Source organism: Myotis daubentonii, chromosome 3 (assembly GCF_963259705.1).
Source record: "Myotis daubentonii chromosome 3, mMyoDau2.1, whole genome shotgun sequence".
Classification (NCBI taxonomy): Eukaryota; Metazoa; Chordata; class Mammalia; order Chiroptera; family Vespertilionidae; genus Myotis; species Myotis daubentonii.
The window spans coordinates 56,839,915-56,861,105 of NC_081842.1; the positions used below are offsets into that span (position 1 = coordinate 56,839,915).

The 21,191-nt window shown below is 44.8% G+C and overlaps 1 protein-coding gene across 19 annotated transcripts in view; it reads right to left on the bottom strand.

The window, feature by feature from the left end:
- KALRN (kalirin RhoGEF kinase) overlaps positions 1 to 21,191 on the bottom strand; it is a 646,808-nt gene that overhangs the window by 366,045 nt on the left and 259,572 nt on the right. For all 19 annotated transcript variants that reach the window (XM_059687615.1, XM_059687614.1, XM_059687613.1 and 16 more), the window contains exon 6: positions 14,212 to 14,334. In XM_059687615.1, coding sequence (XP_059543598.1) covers positions 14,212 to 14,334 — 123 coding nt within the window. The remainder of the gene's footprint in view (positions 1 to 14,211; positions 14,335 to 21,191) is intronic.

Below are 21,191 nucleotides of genomic sequence, written 5' to 3' on the forward strand. Positions count from 1 at the left end.
CCTGCACCCACCTACGAATGTGTCCATCATTTTACTTTTTATCCTATCACATAGGTTCCCCCCCCCCCCCCCCCCCCGCTTCGCTTAATCCCACCTCCTTAAATCTGTCACCAATGAATTTCATATATAAATACGGGTGTAACCCTGCCATTCTCCGGAGCACTATCTCAATTCATTGAGGTTCTGCTTCCCGGCATATGTCGACAGTTTGGCTCAAATAAACTCACAAAAATTCTTTACAGGTTTCAATGGTTTTTTTTACGTTAACAGTACCAAAGCAATGGAAAAAGCCGAACCTCACTTCCTTTCTCCAGATTGATAATGCCATATGCATTGCTTACATCTTTGCTAGTACCAAACCCACATTGGGTACTGAAGCTGTTAAAGCACCAGCTTATGATTAATTAGTTTAACTTTACCATGTAAACCTGCTGATCCCCCTCAAAACATATGGACACTGGGAGAGTAACATCTGGGATAAGAGCTGTCCATGCTTGAAACTCTTCTGCAATAGCTGAGATGTGATGAGCTCTAAATGAACACTCCAACTCCTGCCTCCTTCAAACCACAGGGTACCCTCTAGGGGGCCAAATAGGGCAGTTGATGGATGACTCTCTGGTCAAATCTGGCCAAACAGTAGGTCAAACCATGTGGAAGCCATCTGTCACTGTCGGGGGAGAGAGGGAAGGAGCCGGAGCAGCCCAGTGTTCAGCAAAGATAACATTGGCCTGAGCCCCACTGTCCCTTTCACCTGGCTTGCTGCAGCAATGTTTCCTCCAGCAATTGCTTTACAAACCATTAAGCAGCCATGAAAACAAACGCCTGGCCATATGTCCCAGGGCCAGGAAACCCAGGAGCAGATTTAAGTTAAAAAGAAGCCAGCCTCTCTTTCTCTTCCTTCTCAGTTCTGAGTGAAACTCCCTGGAGGGCGTGAGTATCTTTGCATGAGCTATCACTGCAGAACTGATGCGACAGGGAGCCTGTGGGGGCAGCTGGAATCAGGTTCGGGGGCACCAGAGGAGAGAGTGGTTGGGAGCAATGCAGCTCTTCTGGGTTGTGATGTAGTACTTTCAGGCTGCCTTTACGGTTGAAATCCGAGGCTATAAGACGTCAAGAAAATGCATTCACCAGTACTTTCTTCAACATTCACCAAGCATAACACCATGCCAAATGTTGTGCCTAAAATGCACGATCACATCTCATCCTTACAGCATCCCTGGAAAAGGCACAATCATTATTCCCCATTTACAGTGGGGAGACTCTGAAAAACCGAAATGACTTGCCTATGGTTGCACAACTAGGAAGGAAATGGAGAGCCACGGTTAGCTCCTAGTGCCCCTGCTGTTTCCCACAGTGCTGTTTTACCTTGCCATAAATGTGAAACAATTGGGCTGGCCAAGGATGTCCCTCAAGGGAGAAGAGAGATGATGAGAAATTTCTTCCCAAAGATTTAAAAACTCATATTGGACAGAAACAGGGCCTGTGGAGAGAGAATTCAATACAAATTTCTACATCTCCAAAGCCTCCCCATTAGGCCTTTGGTGTGCCCTTGGAATGCCCTTGGGCACAGCCCAGCTCCTGAGTGGGCAGGAACCTGACAGGTGGGCTTCTCTTATCTTCTCCCTCCTGGAGCAATAATTTCCATCTCATCTGCAAACCCAAGGCCAGTCATCCTGGGGAACAAACAGGTCCTTGTCTCCAGAGAGCCACTGGAAAGCTAAGGATTAAGGTAACACTTTGCCCTTTTAATAAATATATTGCCTTATGGCTAGAGTCTTAAATCTCTATCCTATTTGTTCATTCAACTATTCATTCAACAATGTAAGACACTGTGCAAGTAGGAAACAAGACAAATGAAATTTCTACATTCATGGAGTTTACAATTTTAGTAGAGAAGTCAGAGAATAGATTAATATTTATTATGTATTTCTTACTTCAGTGCTATAAAACAGCGGTCGCCAACCTTTCTGGCCTCATGGACCACCGGTGGTCCATGGACCACCAGTTGGCGACCGCTGCTATAAAATACAGCTGAGTTAAAGATAGCTTGTGATGGAGTTGGGAAGCACTACTTAAGATAGAGAAGTCAGGGCAGACTCACCCATAAAACCAGGGATGACTTGCCTGAGCTTAGCCCTGAATGAAGGGGGAGAGTGAACAGGTAGGAAGAGGTTCCAGGTGGAGGGAATAGCAAGGGCAAAGACCAAGGGGCAGGAATAACCACGGAGGGTTCAAACAGCAAGAAGCCCAGGCTGATTGGAGGGGATGAGTAGGTAGTAGAGGTTGAGATTCAAGAGGTAACTTATGTCCGACCACACAGAGCCTCATAAACTATGGCAAGGAACTTCAGCTTTTATCCTGAGAATAGGAAGACATTAAAGCATTTTGAGTGCAGAAGTGACATGTGTGATGTACTTTACTTGTGGCAGGATCACTCAGGCTGTTGTGTTGAGAATGGACTGTAAGGGAACACAGGTGGAAGCAGGGAGACCAGGTAGAAGCTGCTACCATAGTCCAGGCAGGAGCCGATGGCAGCGTGGACCAGGGTGGTGGAGGTGGAGGTGATAACAAGTGGCCAGATTCTGGGTTTATTTTGAGGATAGAACCAAAAGGACTTGCTGATGGAAATCCTCTGGTTCTTCCTATTTCTGGGCCTCAGGCTATGTCATGAATTCTGACCTCTGCTTTAAAGTGCTTCTCCCTTCCCACCTACCTACCGGGTCCTGACCTCTCTGCTCTCAAATGTCCTGATTTGTGAAGATCTTGCCTATATGTCCTTGCTCAGTCTCAGTCCCTTATCTGGTGCTCCTGGCTGGCTACCTTCCATAGCCCAGAATGGCATATGCAATGCTGCTGCTTATCAATACAAATACTTTGTGTTTGTGTTGTGCTTTACAGTGTGAGCCCTTTCACGTACGTTATCTCATCTGATGGGCTAGGTTTCATAGACCATTTCATGCCTTTCATTCAGCTCCAGCAGACCTCAAAGGTATGAGTCAGCTTTGGCTGAATTTCAGACAATTAACTCCTTGGTGGCTGCAGACAGTAGAGAACAGACACTGGCTGCATGTGAGTATGTAAAAGTGCGAGCTACGGAGCTCAGGGGGTACACATCCAAAGGGCATAAATCAATAACCTGAGGACAAGGAGCATGCTGTCAGAAGGCCCCAGAAAGCAGTGGTGTGAAGCCGGAAAAAAGGTCCCAGGGCCAGGGGCAGAGAACTAGGAGTGAGGGAGAAGAGGAGTGGAATCTGGGGGGAAGGGGGTGGTGTATGGTCAAGAGAGGAGACTGTACCAGGCCAGTGCCAGCCACGAGTTAGAAATCTGAGTGGCCAGCCAAGCCCTGCTGGTCAAAGCAGAGAAGCCTTTCAGAAGGGGCCTAGGCCAGGTGACGTGGCGGCAGGCGAGAGAAGCCAGCATTACATACCAGACCGAAGCTGAAAGAGCCTCTGATAAACCAAGGAGCTTCCCTATGTTTCTTGTTTGAATAGGAGCCAATCCCCAAAACACGGCTGAATAGAGACCAGTGGGTAAAGGTTAATGGGGCAGCTAGAGAGGTTGGGATGGGGAACAAGGAACAGAGAGTAAAGACAGACAGATACTCCTTCTCCCTGGATACTCCTGACCTTGAAGGGAAGCCCTCACCTCCACGTCCACAGGCTAATTACCCAGTAGCTTTGAAGCTTGACTTCAGGGCAACTGTCCCTTGGCTTATCTTCTTCACCCTGGACCAGCGATTCTCCACCTTGCACAGATTTCCCCAGCACAGTTAAGCCAGTCTCGGGCAGTGGGGCCCACATGTGGTATTTTTTTTAAAACTCCCTAGGTGACTCTAGTGGGCAGCCAGGGGGTGGGGAGTGGGGGGACTGCTGCCTTAGACATGTGCACCAGCTTCACCAGGCTGAGCTCACAGCACATTCCTCTCTCCTTAGGAAAGTTTAATGCTGACAATGGTGCCAAAAACAAGGATCATAAGTGGATCTTGAACAGATCAGAAAATAAAATCTAATCTTCCCACTGAGTTAGAAGAAAACAGAAGTTCCACCCACAGGCTGTTTGTGGTGATACAAACACTGCATCCCATTCCACTTGATTAGCAAGAATAGGTCTAGCTGGCGGTACAGGCAGTATTTTACAAGTGCAGATTTCCCTACGAGGCCCGCCTTAGGAATCCCAGTGTTAACAGCGAACACTGGATCACATTCATTCTTGTCAGGGAGGGACACATGTCAGAGGCTTTACTTTCATAAACTCAGGAACAAAGATGCTTGGGCTCAGCTGGAACTTGAAAGATCATCTAGTCCCATAGTTCCTGGATGTTAGTGTGCATCACCTGGGGACCTTGTAAGACCCACCCTGATGGAAACCACTGTTCTCATTCACCATCTTGTTCAGTTTCTGCTGGAATCACAGCCTATAGAGCTCCCTCAGAAGTGAAGGCCCTGCCTTATTGGTTCTGGGCCCTTGTTGACCAAACTCTGCTCTGGGTTGGTGACGGACAGTGTGGCATGCATACTGTCCTTAACAAGCATTTATTAGAAACCTACTAGGTGCCAGGCACTGTTATAGGTCCTGGAGATGCAAGTGTGAGTGAAACACACAAAGCTCTGCCCTTGGGAGCTTACATCCTAGTGGGCAAAATTCTCTTTGCATCAGGTACCTGAATGTGAGGATGGCTGAATGGCAAGGTTGTTGAAGACATCTTTGTGACTTATGAATCTTGCTGTTCTCAGCGTCTAGCAAAGGGCACAGACAACAGAAGTCTGTTGACCACACCAATGAGTCAATGCCAAGTGGTACACCTGACCCTCCTACCTCAACCTTGCTAACACTACCATGGACATGCTCTTCAACCATTAAGAATGCGGTATCTTAAATCTAGTGGGAACCCACTTAAAAACATTCCTCCCCAGTTATCATTTTCTTCTTTTTCTTAACAGTTTTATTGAGATATAATTCACATACTACATAATCCATCCATTTAAAGTGTACAACTCAAGGGTTTTTAGTATAGTATTTAGTATACAGATATGTGCACCCAACACCACAGCTAATTTAGAATGTTTTCATCATCTCAAAAAGAAACCCTATACCCTTTTGTTATTGTCCCCCTCTCTCTCATCCATCCCAACCCTAAGCAACTAATCTACTTTTTGTCTCTATAGGTTTGCCTATTCTGAACTTTTATATAAATGAAGTCATATAAATATGTGGTCTTTGGCGACTAGCTTCTTTCACTTAGTAAAATGTTTTCAAGGTTCATCTGTGTTATAGTATGTGTCAGTATTTCATGTGTTTTTACAGCTAAATAATATTTCGTTATAAGGATATGCCACCTTTTGTGCATCCATTCATTGGCTGATGAGCATTTGGGTTGCTTCCGCCTTTTACTTATTATGAATAATGTTGCTATAAACATTTGTGTACAATGTGTGAACATTTTGTGCAGTTTTGTTTGTTTGTTTTTTGTTTTCATTTATCTTAGGCATATACCTAGGAGTTGAATCACTGGGTCCCAGGGAAGTCAATGTTTAACTGTTTGAGGAAATATCAGACTGTATTCCAAGGTGGCCTTTATTATTTCTTATAAGGTGTGTCTGCTAACAACAAATTTTCACAGTATTTGTTTATCTGGCAATATCTTTTTTTCACTTAAAATTTTTTGCTTATTTTTTTGTTATCCTCACCTGAGGATATTTTTCCATTGATTTTTAGAGAGAGCTGAAGAGAGGGGAAGAAATAGAGAGAGAAGAAAAACATCAATGTGAGACACATTGATTGGTTGCTTTCCACACACACTCCTACTAGGGCCAGGGATCAAGGCTGCAACTAAGGTACGTGCTCTTGACCGGAATCAAACCCAGAACCCCTCAGTCCACAGGCTGGTACTCTAAACACTGAGAAAAACTGGCTAAGGCATATTTCACTTCATATTTGAAAGAAACTTGCTGTATTATCAAACTCTTGGTTGACAGTTTTTTTCCTTTAAGCACTTTGAATATCCCACTTCCTTCTGGGCTCCACTGTTTCTGATAACAACTATTAATATTATTGGGATTCCCTGTAACAAATCACTTTCCTCTTGCTGCTTTCAAGATTTACTTCTGTCTGGCATTCAGTGCTTTTACTATGATGTGTCTATTTATGGATCTCTTTAGATTTATCCTCGTTTGAGTTCCTTAAGTTTCCCAGCTGCAGTCACTAATGTTTTCTAATATATTAGAGGCCCAGTGCACAAAATTCGTGCACAAGGTGGGGGGTGTCCCTCAGCCTGGCCTGCACTCTCTCCAATCTGGGACCCCTCGGGGGATGTCCTAAACTGGCAGTCAGACATCCCTCTCACAATCCAGGACCACTGGCTCCTAACCACTTTCCTGCCTACCTGCCTGATTGCCCCCTAACCGCTTCTGCCTGCCAGCCTAATCGCCCTCTAACTGCTCCCCTGCCAGCCTGATTGATGCCTAACTGCTCCCCTGCTCCCACAACTGCACTCCCCTGCCAGCCCGATCTCCCACAACTGCCCTCCCCTGCCAGCCTGACCACCCACAATTATCCTCCCCTGCCGCGACCTGCTTCTTCCACCAGGACCCGCCTCCTCCGCGCGGCATGGCAGAGACACGCCGGGACCGGCCTCCTCCATGCCACGCGGAGCCGTGGGACCCCCAGGCCTCACTGCGTGGAGCGGCCACCAGGCCCCATCTCTGCTATGCATGCGGCCATCTTGTGGCAGCCAACTGGTGGTGCCCATCTTGTGTCAATGTCGCACACGAGGGCACGAGGACCACCTAGGCTTTTATTAGTATAGATTTAGAAGATTTCAGCCATTATTTCTTTTAATATTTTTTCTGCTCCTTTCTCCCTCTCTCCTCTCCTTCTGGTACTCCTAGCATACATATGATAATACATTTAATGGTGTCCCATATTTTTCCAAGACTCTTCATTTTTCCTCATCCGTTTCCTCTCTGCTCTTTAGATTGAGTGATTTCTATTGATCTATTTTAAAGGTTGCTAATTCTTTCTTCTGCCAGTTCAAATCTACTGTTGAGCTTCTCCAGTGAATTTTTATTTCTATGATTGCATTTTTCCTTTTGGTTCTTTTTTTATAATTTCTATCTTTTTTACTCATATTCTATGTTTGACAAGACATTGTTATCATACCTTCCTTTATTTTTTAAATCATGAATTCCTTTAGTGTGGTTTTTTTAAACAAAACAAAACAAAACAAAAACATTTAGAATAGCTACTTTGACATCCTTGTTAAATCTGGCATCTAGTGGCTCTCACAGGCAGTTTGGTCTTGTCTGCCTTTTATCTGTTTCCCCCACCCACCTGTTATACTTTTCTGTTTCTTTGCAAGTCTTATAGTTTTTGATGGAAACTAGACATTTTAGATATTATATTGTGGCATTTCTGGTTACTGGCCCTTTCCCTCCCCCTTCCCCTCAGGGCTTGTTATTTCCTTGCTTATTTGTTTAGTAACTGGCTGGATTGTTTTGGGGAAGTTTTATTCCCACCTCAGCGCCCCCAGTGGAAACCTATCATGCTGCTCCTTAGGAGGTGCAGCCTTCGGTGTGCCAGTCACCCTGGGGTGAAGTGGCCTGGGCAGTGCTCTCTTTAACTTTTAACTTTCTCCCCCCCCCTCCGCCACCAACTACCCCCAGCTGTTAAATTCCACTAATTTCCAGCTAAAGCTGATTGTTGTTTTCAAGAGTGTCCTGGGACATAAATTCCTCCACAGTCTTACCCAATCAAACGTGGGCTCCTTTTAAGCAATAGCTTCTAATATATATATATTTTTATTGATTTCAGAGAGGAGAGAGAGAGAGATCAATGATGACTAAGAATCATTAATCTGCTGCCTTCTGCATGCCCCTCACCGGGGATCGAACCCACAGCTCAGGCATGTGTTCTTGACTGGAATCGAACCCAGGACCCTTCAGTCCATAGGCTGATGCTCTATCCACTGAGCCAAACCAGCTAGGGCTGAAGAGACAGTTTCTAGGTCAGTACTTGAGAACTGTCTGGTCCCACGTGGTCTCTTTCCCCAGTTCTCCATGGCAAACTAGCATGCCCACCATTTATCCTATATCTCCAACGACTCTACCAATCTTCTCCCAATTGCCTTTCACCAGGGCCTCCCTATGGGCATTTTGCTGTTGTTTTGAACTAATCCACTCTGTGGTGCAAACGAAGTAGTATCTTTGGGAAAAGATTTGGCACTCTCTGTACTACAGTTTATTTCTACCTCCAGGCAAAAATCTCTGAGCCATGGCTCTGGGGCTGGCATTAGGGAAATAGCATGCTTCCCTGAGTGATATCCCCGCTTTAGGAGCTGAACTCTCAGAGGAGGGGGAGAGTACCCTCAGGTCTTCTTGCCTTGCCTCTCCCAGCATGGCTCCATTACCAGCTGGGGCGAGGGCAATTGGGACCTTAGAATTCTCAGCAGTGTTGTACCCATGTTAGAGCCTCTGTTCCATGAATGGGGACTAGGCAGAAGTAGTTCCCAGCTCTTGGCCACACTCACCCAGAACTTAGCTGTAGCAACAGGGAGCTTGGAGCAGGAAAGACAATCTGGAAAGACAATCCTTCAACTGGGAGCTTAGGGAGAAAGAGAGCCCCGTGACCTTGGTTGCAATAGCCTAGAGCAGTGGTCGGCAAACTGTGGTCCCTTGAGTGTGGCTCTTCCACAAAATACCACGTGTGGGCACACACATACAGTGCAATTGAAACTTCGTGGCCACACTCAAGTGGCCAAAGAGCCGCATGTAGCTCGTGAGCCGCAGTTTGCTGACCACTGGTCTAGAGTTTCTCTGTTACTGAGCTGGGATGGGAAAGGGAGGGTATGGGTCTTGGTTCAAATACCACAGACTCATTGTTCTTATTGAGGCTCAGTAGATTTTCTTGAATAAGTGTTCCTTCATTTGCTGTACGCATGTAGGACCATTTCCAGAGACTTTAAATTTTTAAAAATAATTTTCACTAGTCCCACTGGCAAGCAGATTTGTGGAGTTCCTCATGTTATGTTGCTGGAAGTGGACTGTCTTTCAGAAGTTGTGATACTTTATTTTAGTGAGTATCTATTTTATCTGTATAGATATCCACAGAACAACAATTCTCTAACCTTAATGTGCATATAATTCACCTGGGGAGCTTGTTAAAAATATAGGTTCCTAGGGCCCTATCCCCCAGAAATTACAATTTTCTAGGACTGGGGTAGAAGCTGAAAGGAAATCTGCAGTTTTAGAAAACTCGCTACATGATTCTTTGAAAAAAATTATACTAAAAAGACTAACACACGCCAGATAAGATTGACGCCCTCCTCTTTTTTTTCTGATGGATTCTATGTTTACAATGGAGCTTTGCAACTACGGCAGGGTCAAATGCTGGCTACTTAAACATCACAATAGCGCGCGTGCATGTGTGTGTGTGTGTGTGTGTGTGTGTGTGTGTTTACACACCAAAATTTAGAAATAGTCTCATTATAGGAAGTGCTGCTTATTTGGGGGAGGGGAAGTGCTTCAGAATCATGGTTTAGGGCTGCCACGAATCGAAGATGACAGAGGACTCCAGAGCAAGGCTTCTCAGATTGGGGTCAGGAAACTTGCCTCAGAATCCTATTTCTCTTGCACCAGATCTGACTTTTCTTTGGTGCTGCTACCATTTGTAACCATCCTTCAAAACAGAGAGCGCACCACAGGCCCTGCTGCAATTGAGCTGATTTGCACACCATCAAGTGGCAATATGTGCCCCTGGTGAGAAAATTAATAGGATGAAAGCAGCTATCAAACATGCCGCAGCAGACAGGATTCCTACTGCCTAGCTGCACATGGTCATCACTAATGTGACTCCTCCTCATCGTACTAGCAGAAACTGAATATTATTTCATATTTTAAAATTCTAGACAGAAACCATTAGCAATTTATTTTTCCCAAAGAACTGGCTAATTAAAATTGTAAATAAGGCTGTGTTATGTTTGCATGTAGTCCTGTGACTCTTTTATAAAGAACTAGAACTGGATGGCTAAATGATTGTTCTGTTGCGTATTACAACCCGACCCTATTCCATCTGCCCACAGTCCCATTAGAGAAGGCCACACTCGGGAGAAGAAGAAGCTGTGGTAAGGGCTTCCACAACAGAAGGCATAATTAAACAAGAGGGAGGCTCCAGGGAGCGCAAGAAACCTGGCTTTCTGAGGCACTATAAGAAGCCAGGGAACATTTTCCTATTTCCTACCGGGTTTAGTAGGTGGATTATTATTATCATTTATTTTTTAAAGATCAAAAGACTAGAATTCCCCTGTGGGAACTGCAAAAAAAATGTTAGACAAAAAGCCAAAAATTAACCAATTTTAACCTTTTTCTTTTAGAGTTCCTCACATACCTTAGTCAGTAGGGTGTCCCTCCCACACTCTTGCCATATTGATAACTGAGAGCCTTTATCGGTACCAATTCAGAATAAAATTTAGGAAATTTCTGATTTTTCCTCCATGATTTAATGATATGCAGTTATTTCTCAGTAATGGTCACCTTACCTAGAGTTGCGTCTTTAACCAATATATAATACTAGACATATGAAAACAAATCTTAGAAAACATAAATTATAAATTGATCATTTAATTTACAAAACAATATACCCAGGGCTTCTTTAAATTATAAGGTCTTTGGTAGATTATATAGTTAATTCACAGATCATCAATTACTATCAATGAATGAACAATGAGCAAATTGGTACTTATTATTGATTGAAAAAGACACCTCCCCTCACTTAAATTGAGCCTCTTTTGTTATACTCTACTATAGCGGCCCTTACTCTTCCAACATAAAACTTATGGTTTTAATTATATTTTTATATTAGATTATATATTTCACATCTGTCTCCCCACTGGAACCTCCATGGAACAGACAATCTCTGTTTGTTCACTACTATATGCCCCACATCCAGCACAATGTCTGATCCTTAATTATTTGTGGGACATGCGAATAAAGTCATTAGGTTCTTGGGATTTTAAATTGGGGAGGCTGATTGACAGGCTTTAGGATTCCCTTGAAGTCCCTGAAATTATCTAAAAAATATTGTTCATTTCTCTGGGGAGAAGACCCACCACCTTCATTAGATTTTGAAGGGGTCTGTGACCTCCCCAAAAGGTAAGAAATCACTGGCCTTCTTCAGTTATAAAACAGGATTCAATACCAAAGAACTCACATGTGGCCTAAAACAAAGTATGCTACCTGCACGTACCTTTACGGGGAAGGATGTATGGCTGTGTGTATAGTGTGTGCATAACTTCTAAGAACAGAAACAGAAGTGGCTCTGAGAATTTACAGACCAATCCACATTCTCACGTCCCGGTGTGACTAACTGGTCATTCCTGTAGCCACTGGGCTCCAGCAGTAGCTGTTTGTATTCATCTGCTTCTTGGCAGCAACATCCATCACTCAGGCCAGAGAAAAGGAGTCTGTAATTCCCTCCTTTCACCTGTTTGGGAAGCTGACATCCCTCTTTGTGGGAGTTCTTTTTAATAACAAACCTGTAACAACAGCACGGGCTGTGTTTATAAAGCACAGGTGCCCAGGCAATTTGACCAAACAACCCTGGGACTTCCCTTCCCTTGCCCTGCAGCCAGCGAGGAGACCCAGCCCAATCAGGCAACGGCCTCCGAGTGCTGCACTCTTCAGGGGGTGGGAGACTTTGAGACGGGCTGGAATAGGCTAATTGGCTGATGTATATTAAACCTCTTCTTCCTTCTCTCCCAACTCCAGAAGATGTTTCCCTTCAGTAAATTTTCTCCCTCATTTTTGTCCTGAATATGGAGACTTCAAAAGTGAATTCGTCCTAGGAAAGGTTTTTGATGTGCCACTAGCTCTCAGCTATCCACATTAACAGAGATGAGCCGTGGTACAGATCATTCAAAACCAAAGGCTCTTCTATTTAGCTTTGTAGTTCACTGTTGTGAGGGGCTCCGTGGCAGACTTACCTCCCTAATTATGTCTGTCTTTGCTTCTTATTAAAATGAGTGTGTCTGCTTTAGGGCCAGGCAGATGGGTGACACAAAGATTCTGGCACAGAATCCGTAAAATTCACCAGGGGAAATCCACCAGGCACACAGATAATCAGGCTTGACTAGATTTGAGTTCACGTCCTTAATCACCTGTGATCAATTGCTTTGCTCCTCTGTGACTCAAGTGAGCCAGGGATGAGATATAATTATAGGAGTCTAGTTCGAAGGCAATGCGTCTTTACATTTACGCTGAAGACACAAGACTGCTGTGGCCAAACCTGATTAAAAAAAATCAATGTTGATGTTTTTCCCTGCCTAGATTCACAGCCTCCTATTCTGCAGTCTGAGTTATCTTTCTAAGCAAATCTCATGATGTTCATCTCTACCTTACATCCTGCAGTGGCTCCCTGTGCTGGGCATTAGGGATTTTCCCAAATGTCTGACTCTCTCCTCCCCAACACATGACATGACTATACATTTCCACCCACAAAGTGAGATGTGGCTGTGAGACTGGAGTTGGCTATGGAAATGTGGGTTGAAGTGGCATGCCACTTTGAGGTGAATGGTTGCAGAGCCAGTGTGGGCTTGGCTATTTTGTCTGGTGAGACCGACTGGCAGTGTCTAAGACGGTGGCTGCTCCATCCGCCTGGGTCGCTGAGTGACTGTGATGGGCAGAGCTCTAGTTAGCCAGTGATGAGCATGTGGTAGGAGCAAGAAATCAACCCCTGTTGTCTTAAACCACTGAGAGTTTAAGGTTTTTCACGTTAACTCAGCATATCATCACGGCACATGCCAAGCTGCGGCATGACTGGCTGAGTTATCTCCCCAGCTAGACACTGAACAACCGGAGGCCAGAACTATTTCTTTTCAGGACATTACGTCCAGTGTGGAGCATGTTTAACGCAACCTGGTAGAAAATGAAATTCTCCGCCTTCCTGGCCTCCGTGATCCTCTATGTTTATGTTTCTCTAACGCTTGCTCCCCTGTCAGCATCCCCAGCTGAAATGATAAGGTGCCCTTGGTGTTCAGATATATGAATGCGGGACCTATTCTTACGGATCAGTAGTACAAGTAGGAAGAGCTGGCAAGGGGGAGAGAGAGGCACAGTTAGGTTGCAGGTATTTCAAATACAATACATGGGCTCAAGGGGCAGACAAGATTTTGAAATGAAGTTTCTTAGAGTGACCACATGGGGAAAATAATATCCTAAAGTACTTGTTTTATGAGGCATCACAGGTGTTATCTGAACTAGACTCCTATATCATCACCATCATCTTCATCATCATCATCATCGTCATACCTATAATTGCTGATAACTTACTATGTACCAATCACAGCTCCAACCACCTCACAATAAACTCACTGAATCCTTACAATTCTATAAGGTAGCTATTATTTCCATTTTACAGACGAAGAAATTGAAGCACAGAGAGATAAATTCCCTATGGCCACACAGCTAGGAAATATCCGTCTCCAAATTCAGGATATGCTTGAACACCCCCCATGATGGGGAGCTCACTAACTCCCAATGCATTCCCACCCCCCACCCCGAGTCCTGTCCTGCCTCCTCCCAACTGCCATGTCCCAGACCCTTGTGCCTCCAAGACCAACACAAAGCAATTCTACCCTCTCTTTCCAAGGAGGTCCTTCGGATATCTAAGGCAGTAATTGCATGACCCTTTAAGCTCCTCTTCTCCGGTCTAAACAGCCCCAATTCACTCAACCATTTCAATGTGCCACAGCCGAGGTCCTTCACCATCCCAGCTCAGAGACTCACACATGCTAGTAGGTTGCACCAACAGAATGGTGACTCTCCCTTCTAGTCCTGCACTAAGCCGATGCCTTCTACAACCCTAGCACATTTCTTTCACCTTGTAGAGCAAGGTTGGAGGCAGAAATGGGGCCATAATCTGCTACAGAATAGCTGGCTGGCCACATGTCCCCATTCTGGCAAACAGGATGCTACAGGATCCATACATTCAGAGTTCCTCGTCCTTTTTTTTATTGTCTTAAGTTTTACATATGTCTACTTTTCCCCCAATTGACCCCGTCCCCGATCCCTTCCCAGCCCAGGCAAGCCCACACTGCCCCAGTGTCTGTGTCCATTGGTTATGCTAATATGCATGCATATAAGTCCTTTGGTCAGATAGAAGCCTGTTCCTACCCCTTCTCATCCTCCCCCCAGCCCCCTCCCTCACTACTCTCCTGCTCACCATGGAGTTCATGGCGAAGTGATTGTGCTGCGTCTGGAGGTCCAGAGCGTGCTGGTAGCTGACTCCGATCTCCGTATGGCTCTGGAGGAATAACTCCTTGTTGTGGCTTATCCAGTCGAACATCTAGAGGAGACAAGATCATACAGATTAATCAGAAGGGTCATGGGGCCAAGAGTGCAAAGCTTTCAGAACTACCGGAAGGAATAAAACCCTCCTGCTGGTTCTCAGTGAGGACGAGTCATCCCTTGCAGAACAGGGTGGTCCACAGCCTGGTTACCTAGGTTTCCTGGTTTCACTTTCAGCAGAAGGGCCCACCATTGGCCTCTGCATTTCTCTACAGAGCCTAACAGACAAAGAGTAAGTGAATCAGGAAGATGGGGGCGAAAGCTATTTACTATCCCTAGTTACTTCCCCTTTGAAGAAACTTGTAGAAAGCCGCAAAAAGGCCCCATGCATGCTTTAGGGCAGCGGTTCTCAGCCTGTGGGTCGCGACCCCTTTGGGGGTCGAACGACCCTTTCACAGGGGTCGCCTAAGACCATCGGAAAACACATATATAATTACATATTGTTTTTGTGATTAATCACTATGCTTTAATTATGTTCAATTTATAACAATGAAAATACATCCTGCCTATCAGATATTTACATTATGATTCATAACAGTAGCAAAATTACAGTTATGAAGTAGTAACGAAAATAATTTTATGGTTGGGGGTCACCACAACATAAGGAACTGTATTAAAGGGTCGCGGCATTAGGAAGGTTGAGAACCACGGCTTTAGGGACAGGTGATGAGGGGGCAAGCTGGGAGCTGGGAGACTGGACCTATTCCCTACTGCCCCACTAGAGGGGAGAAAACCTATGGAAAGCAACAGGGCATACTAACATGTCATGTAGGCAATGACCAAGCACACACTGTGTTGAATTGACTCTGAACTGAACTTTCATGTAGCTCCATGGACTCACAAGTACAGGGTTTCTACTATCACCCATCAGGAACCAGAAGAAGATTTTAAGGGCACAGTGAGTTCCATTTGGAACAGCGGGCATTGAGCTATTTCCTTCCCCTAGCTCTGTACCCTGTTTTTCATTTAGGCTTCTCTCAGGCAGTCACATGCTTTAAAGGTCGCTGAACAGAACCCAGCTCCAGAGAAGGGCCTGATCATTCTAAAGGGGATCCCTCCTCAGACACCAGATCTAAGCCAATCAGTGTACTATTTCCTGGTCAATGGGATTGTCTCAGAAGTAGGAATGTTATCCAATTCAGTACAATAAAGCCTATGGGGAAGTTTCTGGGAAAACAGCACCCTAGTTCTTTAGCTATAACCTCACTTCCTCTGATACTGTCACTGCGACCCTGAGCCTAAAATTACTACTCTTGAGTGTGAAGCCAATGGGCAGATAAAACGTGTAGCCAAAATAATGGCAGGAAACAGAGGCAGAGCCCTACCTTGTCCCTGGACTTCCTTAGTACCTCTAAGAAATCCCCTCTAAGATTCAAGCCTATTTAAGTTGGATTTTCTGAAATTCTCTGCCAGGATCAGTCAAATGACACAGCTAGGAGAGGCGTGACACCTTTGCAGAAGAGCTCTGCTCTACTTGGAACGGGCGCTCTGTGGTTTGTGATGGGCAAGGCTGCAGCTCAGCTGCAGAAGCTGAGCACAGGTGCAGGCTGGAGAAGCTGCAAAGGCCCTGCCAGCTTTCCTGGAAGCACAACCACAGCCTCATTATTTCCTTTCATTTTTTTATTTTATTTATTTGTATTTTATTTATTCTTATTTTTTAAGTAAATCTTTACTGTTGAAAGCATTACATATGTCCCCTTTTCCCCCCCATTGCCCTCTCCTACACCCTCTACCCCCAAGGCCTTCACCACCTTATTGTTTGTGTCTATGATATTTATTTTTATTGTTGACGATATTACAGATGTCCCCCGTTTTCCTTTTGCCCCCTTCCACCCAACCCCTACCCTATCCCAGACCTTCCCCACACTACTGTCTGCATCCAGGGGTTATGCATATATGCATTTATGTTCTTTGGTTAATCTCTTCCCATCCCCTCCAACATCCTCCCCTCTGTGATCTGTCAGTTTGTTCCATGCGTCCATACTTCCTGACCTATTTTGTCCATCTATTTATTTTGTTCTTAGATTCCATATATGAGGGAGATCATGTGATACTTATCTTTCTCTGACTGGCTTATTTCACTTAGCATAATGCTCTCCAGGTCCACCCATGCTGTTGCAAATGGTAAGAGTTTCTTTTTTTTACAGCTGCATAGTATTCCATTGTGTAAATGTACCACAGCTTTTTTATCCATTTACCTACTGATGAGCACTTGGGCTATTTCCAGATCCAGATCTTAGCTACTGTAAATTGTGCTGCTACAAATATGGGGGGGGGTGCATATATTCTTTCTGATTGGTGTTTCAGGGGTCTTAGGATATATTCCCAGAAGTCGGATCGCTGGGTCAAATGACAGTTTCACTTTTAATTGTTTGAGGAAACTCCATACTGTTTTCCACAGTGGCTGCTCCAGTTTGCATTACCTCTTATAGCAGTGCAAGAGGGTTCCCTTTTCTCCACATCCTCCTTTTAAATAGAAAGTGAATTTACTTTTTCAGTTACATTCAACCAACACTTAAGGGACACTAGCTGTGTGCTAGGTACTGTCCATGTCAACAAAAGGCAAAATGACTACAATGTGGTTCTTAAATTTTAGTGGATTAAAGCAGACATGGACTCAGAAACATTGTTAGTACAACTTGGCATATGACTTGATTAAAATCACAACTCGGAAAATAAATCTATTAAGATAAAGGTCAATACAGTCTATCAAAGGTAGCACCCACCCTTGATGATGAACAGAGAAGGCTTCCCAGAGCAGGTGAACCCTGAGTGAGCCTTCACTCAGGTAGGAATTAGCCAAGTGAAGATGAGTAGGACGGAAGCTCCAGGCAAAGGAGAGATCAAAGGGACAGAACTGGGGGCAGCCCAGTGTGCCCCGGGATCTGAAACACCACATCTGTGCTTCTGGAACCTAATATGAGGAGGTGATGTGGCTGGGAAGGTAGATGGGATGGCTGACCATGAAAAGCCCTGGACACAGGCTTCAAAAAAACGTGGACCATATTCTGTGGGCAGCAAGATTGTCAGTGGAGGGTTTTAAGTTGAACAGTAAGGTGTAATGTGAGTGTGGGATGTGGAATGGAGAGGGGAGATGGGGCAGAGTATGGTTGGGAGGCTGTTCCAGCAATCCTGGTGAGAGAGGGTGAGAACCTGGAGACCTGGATTAGGTTAGTAGCAGTGGAGTCAGAGAAGTGGGCCGACTTGAGGACTCCCTATTGTTCGGGGAGGGAGGGCAAGGAATAGCTTAGGAGAACAGCCAAGTGTCTGGCCTGGTGCCCTGGGTCCTTAAAAAAAAGTTGCCACCACAGGTGCTACCTAAAGTGGAAGGTAAGAGGCTGGGGGTGAGGTGGGGTGGAGAGGCAGTGGGTTCATTGTTAGATGTGCTGGGTTTGAGAGGCTTTTGAGAGTTTCACCTGGAGATGCCCCATGAGCAATTAGATTTGCATGTCTGGAGGTCAGGAGAGAGACATTGAGGCTGTGACAACTCACACTTAGGTATAAAAACATCAGCTCTGAAGGCAAAGGTGCATGATTTGGGATGATTCTCCCTTTCAAATTCCTCGGATCACTTCTGGCTGTCCTATATAATAAAAGGGTAATATGCAAATCGACCTAACGGCTGAACGACTGATCACTATGACATGCACCAATCACCAGGGGGCAGATGCTCAATGCAGGAGCTGCCCTCTGGTGGCCAGTGCACTCCCACAGGTGGCCAGTGCAGCTCAGCCACAAGCTGGGCTGACAGCTGGAGAACGCAGCGGCCTGCCTCTGCAGCAGCGCTAAGGACCCCTCGGGGGAGGTCCGACTGCTGGCCCGTGGGGAGCGGGTCTAAGCCAGCAGTCAGACATCCCCTGAGGGTCCTGGACTGCAAGAGGGCACAAGCTAGGCTGAGGGAACCCCTCCCTCTCCCATCCCCACCCAGTGCACGAATGTCGTGTACCGGGCCTCTAATTTTAAAATAATTTCTCATCACTTTTCCTTACTGACAAAAGAATCAATAGAGTAAATGAAAATCTGCTGTGCCTGAAGTCCTTGGAATTTGTGATGAAAAAAACCTCACTCCACATACATTCTTGGCTATCCCAGTGGCCGAACAGTGACCTTCCCTGAATTTTCTCTTAAATGCTATTTATATATGCAAATAAGCAGAGGAGTAATGTGCTAGCTCCAGATGATTAGCTGGCTCAGAGCCAGGTCTCTGCTGTACTGCAAACCAATGACAGCTGGACACAGGCCAGTTAGAGTAGAAAGCAGTAAGAAATGTGAATTGAAAGACATGCCAGAGCGGAGAGTACCAGAGGGACTGTGCACCTCTTTGAATGGGCTTCTCACAGAATGGGTCTGAGCCCATGCCATTCCACCCCATTCTGCATTCTGCGTTTGAGCACACAAGCTGCTCTCCAGGGGCTGGGCATTCTGGGAAAGTTCAGCTGTGTTGAAGGCAGCGTTCCAAAGAGGTGACACACGTCTAAGGCAGAGAGAAAAAGACCTGCTCTGGGGACTAGATGGTACCATGTGATATCAGGAATTAGGTTCTCTCTACCATGGCTGTTTGCTAAGGGACTATCTCAAGTCTGCTCTGGGCCTGAATCTGTTGTGTAATGGTATACAATCCTCACCCTTGCAAGCTTGGCTGTCTGCAAGGCTCATTTTTATTCCTATTACATTCAGTGGAACTGACTGCAGAGAGAGGATATGCATGCATGTGTGTGTGTGTGTGTGCACGCGCACTCATGTGCACGTGTGCAGTCAAGTAGGATGAAGATGCTGGTTCCAAGCCTGGCTCTCTCGCTAATTACCCATAAGACTATGGGCAAGTCTCTTCATTTCTGGACTTCTCATTTGCAAGGAGTAAGTGGTTCTCAGAATGGAGGTAAGCATCCTGGTTGATAATCAGCTCAACTTAGAAACTATAGAACGTATTTTTTCCATTCACAATAAAAACAGTTTTATTGAGTCTCCTGGATCAGAACCCATATTCATCACTACACCTTACATTTTTAAAGTTGTGAATAAAAGCATGTCAATGGGAAAACTGACATTTGCCGATAGCCAGAGGAAGGCAGCTTCTTCATCAAAGCCTTGACACTTGTTTGGTGTGTTAAGAGTTCAGAATGTCCATTTGCATACTTCATCTCACTGCACCCATCAGGCCCACTTTATATATGGGAAAGAAGGGCAGGGGAGTGAAGCCCAGGACCTAGAATTCATTCATTCCACCCAATGCACATTCATTGAGTGCCTGCTGAACCAGGCTGTCAGGATACTACTGCCTACCCCCTCCACTCTGCTGGGCTCCACGGGGCAGTTACCCTTCACCGGGCAGCCCTCTGGACACTGTGGGGCTTCACTGAAGTAAGGTGCTGTCCCTCACATGGAGTCAATAACTCCAACACCCAGCCTCCTCCTCTCCCCTTACCCCTGCCCCAGCAGTGCCTGGGAACAGCTAGTTCAAACAGTCCCACTTCTCTCAATAAACACTTGTGAATGAATGAATGAGTGAGCTGGCCACAGGCTCTTAGGTTGCTCTCTCTAGACAAACTGACCCTTTCTAAGCCCCCTTCCAGCTAGAACATTTTATGATTTATTCTATTTGAATTGGGCCCTCTGGAAGACACTTGAACTAGACTGACCCAAAGATTTAAAGAAAATATCTCTACTGTGGTTTCAAACACTTTGATCTTTCTTTTTCTTTTTTGTTCTTTTTGAGAAGCTACAAATGGTAGGTTCAATAAAATGTAATATAACAACAAAATTCCTCTAAGAGGAAAGTTCATGTCTAAATAATGAAATTTTATCTCTTAGTTTGGAAGCCAACATAGTTTTGTCTAATTAAGAAGACAGATATTACATATAAGCTACTTGGGTTTTTAAAATTTTTTTATTTTTAATGTTTTGCTTTTAGCTAAGCTAAATAATTTTTTTATGCTGGCTAAAATTCATTGAAAATATAAAAATCTGATTCTTACTATATAACAAAGGATAAAAATAATCTATTTAAATGTAAATTAGGAAAATAACAAGGAACCTTTTCCCCCTTTTCTTTGAACGATGGGGATAGCTAAAAGGTCATTATTGTTCTGTTCTGTTTTTAGTGAAGCATAAACTATTTCATAGAACAAAGATATTAAATCAGAATCTTGGGCTTGTTGTCCTCATTTGCCAAATTTAGCAATAGCGTCTGATTTAGACTTTCAACTTTCAAACCACCTTACCACCTACTGTTAGTATTTTTTTACTGTCTGTAATTATAGATTATATTGGTTTTTAAGTTGCTCATATTCAGGTTTGATGAGCTAAGAGGACAGAAGACAACCAATGGATTTTCTTTGCCGATATATGGACATTCCCATATCACCGGTGTCCCCTGTCCCCTGCATATGCACTGCAGTGACCCATCCATACAAGCTTGTACCCTGAAGGGCAGGTACTAGGAACCTCCTTGCAGGCAAACCTTGCTTTGCCTGGAACCTTAATGCACAGTCAACTCTACCATAAAATTCTGTGTTTTAGAGGGCAGCAAACAGAGGCTTCAAACAGGAGACCTGGGTTCTAGTGCAGATGCTGCTGTATAAACTCTGACACGTGAGGTTACTAGTCTGAACCTCAGTTCCCTCATCTGTAAAATGGGGATGGCAATTTACACTATTTCGACCTTAGCAGAGTAGTGGTGAGATTCAAACAAGACAATGGCTTCATGCTTTGTTCAGTGCTACATACCTGGTAGATTTTAAAATCCACAGCGAGTATATTCTATCGCACACATTTCTCCAATGTTTTCATTTACAGCACAAAACAGATGAACGGTGTGAATTTGGAGCTGCGGTAGGTTCACCGCACTGAGAAATC